General features: G+C 39.1%; 1 protein-coding gene across 2 annotated transcripts; it reads left to right on the top strand.

Moving 5' to 3' along the window:
* Positions 1-4926: 4926 nt before the first annotated feature.
* On the top strand, positions 4927-6890 carry ccdc28a (coiled-coil domain containing 28A). Of its 2 annotated transcripts, XM_005749446.1 has the most exons (6): positions 4927-4988; positions 5536-5728; positions 5851-6032; positions 6167-6321; positions 6603-6625; positions 6718-6890. In XM_005749446.1, the coding sequence occupies exons 2-6, from the start codon at positions 5574-5576 to the stop codon at positions 6770-6772; spliced, it is 570 nt and encodes a 189-aa protein (XP_005749503.1). In that variant the 5' UTR covers positions 4927-4988; positions 5536-5573; the 3' UTR covers positions 6773-6890. The 2 variants fall into 2 exon arrangements, with proteins under 2 accessions (XP_005749503.1, XP_013770469.1); XM_013915015.1 differs by lacking the exon at positions 4927-4988 and having other exon boundaries at positions 5119-5728.
* The last annotated feature ends 18 nt before the right edge of the window (positions 6891-6908 follow it).

Raw genomic sequence — 6908 nt, 5'->3', positions numbered from 1 at the left:
GTGTGTGTGTGTGTGTGTGTGTGTGTGTGTGTGTGTGTGTATACACATTTACAAATTAAATAGTAAAAAAAATAATAATAATAAATAAAATATATAAAAGCATTTTAAGCATTTTTAAATCGTAAATAAATGTATCTTCATATCAAAGTATGTTTGGCACTTGGATAAAAACATAGTTAGGCAGAAATGTCCTTGTTTTATCACATATCCCATATAACTACCAGCATACAGGCCTTGTTAAATAAGGATCTAATCCTAACTAAGACAGGGAATGGAAGCAGTTGGGAAAACTCAGTAGTTTAACAGTTCAAATCCCAGGGGGCAGCTTCCCTCGCCTTCTCACATTTACCATCCACTGTGCCTTCATTACATGTTTTTGATGGGTGGGTGCACGAGTGTGCATACACATTAACACGTGTCAGCTCTCTCCTGTTTGCGCATTAGCTAGCTTTTGCATGTGCACCCCAAGTGCGTATGTGTGTTCCTGACTGTGGGTGCATTTTATGATGTGTACTTTTTTTCTCTTCTTAGTCCAGGAGTCCCCGTCAGGACCCCTAGGCTTCCCTGTGCCTGCCTGCCAAAAACGTCTGCATCTCCTGGACCCCCTCGAGGCAGGGGACAGCCAAATGTCACTTGGACCCTCTACAGAGTGGTGAGAGGAGGACAGGAAGAGGCCAGTGGGTAGAGGGGGGAGGGAGGGAAGAAGAGGAAGGAGGAGAGGGGGAAGAACTCAATCAGGGGGAGACGGAAGTTTAGGAGGAGATACCAGGATATGCGGCATGACCAAAGTGTCTCAGATGAAAATTGGGTGGAATTAGTGAGATCCTGATTGACTTATATAATAAATAAATGAAATATTAAATATTAGAGACTTTTGGAGCAACATTTTACAGTCAGCACCTCCTACATAAGGCATTTAACTGCAGTCTTTTAGATCCAAAATTCTCTTTCCAGGACCTTCCTCTTACATCTTTAGTCCAGTATATGAGGATTCTAGTTATGTGAACAAAAATGAACACCTCTTTATTACTAATATACATCACAAAGCTGGTTTTAGACCATTTAGATGTTCAGAGTTTATTTTGATAAGTTCTTAATAAAATCAATTATCTTTTATCTGATCGGTTTTAATAAGTCCTTGAACTGATTTCTCACCTAGAGCTTTTTCCAATGATTGTTTTTTAATTGTTACACGCTAATGCAGCTGAAGGGCCTGTTGCTATCACACATACATCCGTATCCATGTATGTTGTCCAATATGCACAAATATAATACACATAAACAATCACTCAAAATGAACAATTTTCTGAAACTCGAACATACTGTTTAAACTGCCTGTGCATCTTTGTGAAAAATCGACGGATAAAAATCGATTCTGTCTCAACTTTAACACATTTGGTTTCAAAATCTTTTCTTAAAGCTCATATTTTGGTAGTTAACACTCATGTGTCAGGTGTTTGAGCTTGCTTTTACATCCTTACTGACCAAGATTAATCAACATGTTTCTGAAATTATCGCTTACTCAGTAAAAAATGTATTTATCATTATTATTATTATTATTTGTATTATTCGATGTAGCAGGAGAGTACAATAAAAAAATAGGGCATGAGGTTACTACCAGCATTAATGCCTGACCTCATATGTACAGAAGAGGATTACAGCCACTGAAATACAAACAAAAAATACATATATAATATTTAGGTCATCCCTTGATTGAGAATTCTGAGTGGAAAAATTAATTCTGAACCCCCCCGATTCCACTTTAATAATATATTTTCTCCAAACTAGAAAAAAAGGCTAAATTCTGAGATTAGCCATTTTTTTCCCTGAAATGTTTCTTTAATCTATAATTACAATTGTTTTTTCTCAGAACTATTAAAGAAATTCAGAATCCAGAGACTGAAGTCAGAATTCTGACTTTTAAAAGAATCAGAACTATGTAAAAAAAAAAGAAAAAGAAAGAAAAGCCAGAATTCTGAGATTAAAGTCAGAATAATGGGGGGGGGGGGATCATGAGCCATATTATTTTCAGCGGCTCTAATCGTCTTCCATACATACATCGCAGACATGTTGAGAACAGTTTAAAGCCATTTTTTTTTTGCCTGATTAGTCCCTGTTTTGATCCTTTTTAGTGTGTAAGTGATTCCAAGTGATGGGATACTCAGCATCACATCCACAGTGCTTTAATATTTCTACTGAAGAAAACTGAAAAAAAATTACTTTTTAAGAAATTCTCATTTCTTATCTCTTCCTCGTTCCTCTCAGCCAATCCCAGACTGCACGTGTTGTTTATGTGACTGTGTGCACGTTGATCCCTGTCCTTGTATGGAAGACAAATAGAAGACAAGGACGAGATGTCCAGCTCCCTCACACACAGAACATTTATTCATACACTAGACCAAGAACGATATAAATTTCATCTTTTTTTAATAGAAAACACTTGGGTCAAGTGTGTCTGTATTAATGAAGACATTTGTTTTTTTTAAAACGCCTTATTTTGGGTTACAGCTGCAGGAATGAAAACACACACACAAAGTGTCTTGCTTACAAGTCTCATGTGTGTCCTGTCACATTGGGGGACATGCAGTATCGAACACGGATGTGCGCGGAGCATGAATACAAACAACAGAACGTCCTTCATGCTTTTATTCCTGATTGATATAACATCAGTGTATATTCTGCATTGATTATGGGTCAGGTCCTCGGAGGAAAAAAAGAGAGAGACTTTTTATTTTAGTGAAGTAATAACTTCATAAAACACGGATAACTGAAATGAGGTTGTGTAGCTCTTCTTATTAAACGCAGTCACATATCAGCTTAACTGAAATCTGTTGCAATCCCAGACTGTAGCCTTTAATAGGGACAGTCTGTCTGACAGAATTCCCGAATAACGCCACATCGGGGAAAAAAGACCTGCTAACTTAGAATTAGGAATAAGAGCGAGCGTGTAATTAAACGAGTTGTCATTCATTTACAATCCAATGCATATTCAAGCAGGCGTGCACACGAGAAAAGAATGAACTGGCTGTAACTAGTAGCTAGCTCTCCAAACAGCACCTACACTGCAATTACTGATGAGAGATAGGTGCATGCGTGTGTGCATATATGTGTGTGTGTGTGGATCTGCTAACTTAATGGCTGCGTGGACGCGACAGTCTAAATGTTTTCATCTGTAACGTTTTATCCTGGTTCAACTCACTCTGCCACTGTCACGCAGTAAACACACACTCGAGCAGCGAGGATGGAGGGAATGGGAAGAGGGAGAGAGAGAAAATTACCCACCAGCTCAAGTTCATTTTCCACGCTAGGTAGTTTTCCAGAATTCTGAGAATTTTGTTTCACTTTTTTTGATTATCGATCGCTGTGAAAAAACAGTTATGAGGAAAGTTGATGTTGGAACTGGAACTAATGGAGAGGAGCTGGAAGGATTGAGCAGACTTAAAACAGCGCACTGGGCCTTTCCATGGTGCAATTGAGCTACAGTTTTAAATATAATAAATCTAGTTAATGTGCGTGAATGGAATATTAGCGTCAGCGAGGTTGATCTACAGCCTGTGTTTGCATCAACGCATCTACGGTGCGTCATTTCCTGAGCTTTAAATCAAGAGGCTCAAGATCAGAAAAACATCTGCGGGTTGCCTGATGTGTCACACAGAATTCAGCCCCAGCCATTTAACAGGGGGTGGGGGTGAAAAACACATCTTTTAAGAGCACATAACAGTCTGATATTTCAAATATCCTCATTGGGTCATACTTTTAACTTGACCCCTTTGGCAGGAAGTTAGGGTTTTTAGATGCAAACTGAAATTCATTTTGTAATTCACATTAAGCATTTATCTGTTGTTGTTTTTTCCCTCTTCCTGAATTACCTTTTTTTCCTCCCTCTCTCTCTCTCTACTGAGTAACACAAAGGCCAGCTTGTCAATACAAGTGAGGGACAGCAATGCAATCGCAAATGCCAAAAATCAGAAGAATTTGTTGAGTCTTTTTCTTCATTATGTTCCAGTAAAAGTGAATAAAATCAGCTATTAATGAAGCTATTCAAGACTAGGACTGGAATAGCATTGCATACACACCTCTAAACACACACACACTCGGATGCTCACTGAGTGCAAAATATTTGGCGTTGCCAATAAAAAGTTGAATAGTCTGTCTGGAATTCAGTTAAGCGGGTTTTTTTAATTTCGTTTATATTTGTGAAAATATGCACAATTAAAGTGTACAAAGAGCCTCTTTTCATTATGTTTATCAGCAAAGAATTCCTAATTAAGAAAAGGGGAAAGGCAGGGCATTATTATTAGGTGTTCACCTATCGCTCTCTTGTGGTTGCTTTACGCAACTACACCGAAGTCAAAGTAGAGGAGATGTTGCTTGGTGATGTTCCTCTGTTAGCTCCAGAGTTACTATAATAACAGACAACTTTTTAAAAGCAGTTGACTCATGTCCATCAATGCCTCATCAAGGAAGCTGTAATAATTTTTTACCAAACTAACAGATACTAAAATGAACTATATTTCCTCTATATTTTTTACTTTGTTTTAGTTAGCTTTCCAACCTCTCCACATCAGTTCAATTATTTTTTCCTTTTTTGTAGTCTAGTTTAGTTTTAAGCTACCTATAATACCCATAGTTAGCTCACTCAAACGAAATTAATAACCGAGTCTGCAGAGTTATACTTAAAATAATTACATAAAATGTGCTTAATATAAAAAATAATATGAAAGAAAGAAGAAATTCCTCTTTCTGAATGCATAAAAACAAGCATTCACATATAAAACTTCACAAATAACAACTAAAATAAATGTTCGAAATTAATAAAGTACATTTAAAATGAAATTTATTTTAAGAATGATATTAAATGTCTTGTAAATATTCAAGGAACAAATAGTACTAAAATCGGTGAGAGCATATCAAACTATAATGGAATGCAGCCCTGGTGGCCTCAGGAGGACTGTACAGAGAAGGTCAAAAAATTATTTTATTCAAAAGTAAGTATATTTGTGCTTTTATAAAGCTTTGCTTGTATTTGATTGGCACCACGTTGTTGTGTAACACGATTTAGCATGTTTTACTTAGTAATTTGACTATGGATAGTGGCCGTGAAGCGTTATGGTTTGGAATTCGGCCCCAATCTGCTCCGTTGCGTCCTACCAAAACAGGAAGTTTTCAAGAGTTTGGACCTGCAAGCTAGCCACCTAACCTGCGGGGTACATTCGGAAATTAGTATGAATTTTCAAATGTTTTAATCTAGTGGACAACCTGTCACGAACAGAAGTAACATATACCCTTCTCAGCTGCTACTGGGAGTAAATATATCTATCGGCTTATGTTTGTGCTGTGTGGCTTAAACGCCGTGTCAGAAGTTTGAAGGTTAGCCGAGTAGCTAGCTCCTGAGCTAGCGTTAGCTTAGTCACGAAAGCCATCGGTTTGTACGGAGCCTGCCTGCCCTGCCAGGCTGATTCTGTACGGTTAGCCACAGGGCTGGGCTTTGATTTACAGTCCAACCTGTCAGCTTTTCGTCTTTTACCTATCCAGTCCGGTCAGCTCACCAAGTGGCACCGTAACATGAAGTTATGGAGGAGCGGAAGCTAAAAAGAAAGAGTCCCAGGACTTCCACCAGCGCGGCGCCTCCGTCCGGTGGCTCTGGCCGGAAGAATAGCGCTTCCACTGGAGGACGGCACCTTGGCTACACGGGGACTCACTCCAGCCAAAAGAACAAGAGCAGGAGGTAGTAACAGTGTAGTTACAATGATTTAACCTCTCAATATTTTTCAGTTTTACCCAGCCTTAACCGAACTGGGGTTGTTGACTTGTACTCACTCTGCCTGTATTTGCTTCCGCCTGTTTTAGGGGAGTGAAGGATAAACCCAGGTATCAGCAGGGTTTGGGTGGTAAAGCTAGTCAGAACCAGGGCCAGGCAACACCGATCGTCCAGCACTCTTTTCTCACAGATGTTTCAGATGTACAGGAGATGGAGAATGGCCTGCTCAGTCTCCTCAACGACTTCCACTCAGGGAAACTACAGGCATTTGGTAATTCTCACTAAAAACAGGAACGTTTTACCAGAGCACACACTGACTTTCATATATCCAGTAATAGAAATTATCCTATACACTTAGAGAGAGATATGATAGATACGGATAACTGAAGACTGTTTTTGTCTTAGGCAATGAGTGCTCTATTGACCAAATGGAACATGTGAGAGAGATGCAGGAGAAGCTGGCACGCTTGCACTTTGACCTCTACGGTGAGGTGGATGAAATGCCCGAGGATCAGAGGAAAACAGCCTGCGACACCAACATGGACAAGTTGCTCCTTAATGTAAGGCCACTGTGACATAACTCATAAAATATTATTTTCATAGCCCGTGGCATGCTGCCTGACAGTTTAACAGTGTTGCCAAATAATCCGTTCACTGATGTCATGTAACTACTCAGTATCCCTGTGAGGATTTAGCTGCTTATCCTCCGGCAAGTGTTAAACTCTTAAAGAGTTTAGTCAGCTGGCTTCATGCTGAACAGGATAAAGTCTGGAATGTCATTCTGCAATCATTTTTTTTTTCATTTGTAGTGAAGTAAAACATGTTATTTTTTTCTCCACAGCTGGAGGAGCTGAGTTCTTCCATGTATCCTTTTGTCTTTGCCCTTAATACGTTTGAAATAAGCTCACGTTTAACAGCTGCTGTAACTTTTGTATTTCTTGACATCGTTTCTCCAGTCAGAAACTGAATCTAGCCGACACACAAGAGATCCCGAGGACTGCGAGCGTGTGACTTCCGTCGTCCCGACATTTCTCAATCAAATTTGAGCCGACTATTTCATTTATAGTACCTATGGGGGTCTATAAGTACGGGGGGTTGAAACTGCCATAATAAATAAATGCAAAATATCTATCTATCTATCTATCTA

The sequence above is a fragment of the Pundamilia nyererei genome, unplaced genomic scaffold (assembly GCF_000239375.1).
Source record: "Pundamilia nyererei isolate P.nyererei 1_Seehausen unplaced genomic scaffold, PunNye1.0 scaffold00245, whole genome shotgun sequence".
Taxonomy (NCBI): domain Eukaryota; kingdom Metazoa; phylum Chordata; class Actinopteri; order Cichliformes; family Cichlidae; genus Pundamilia; species Pundamilia nyererei.
Note: the sequence above shows the minus strand (reverse complement) of the source record. Positions and strands in the feature narration are given on the sequence as shown.

Coding starts and splice junctions, on each gene's coding strand:
- ccdc28a (XM_005749446.1), top strand. CDS start 5,574: ATGGAGGAGCGGAAGCTAAAAAGAAAGAGTCCCAGGACTTCCACCAGC. Junction 6,322..6,602: donor TGGACAAGTTGCTCCTTAAT/GTAAGGCCACTG, acceptor TTTTCTCCACAG/CTGGAGGAGCTGAGTTCTTC. Junction 6,626..6,717: donor GAGGAGCTGAGTTCTTCCAT/GTATCCTTTTGT, acceptor TCGTTTCTCCAG/TCAGAAACTGAATCTAGCCG.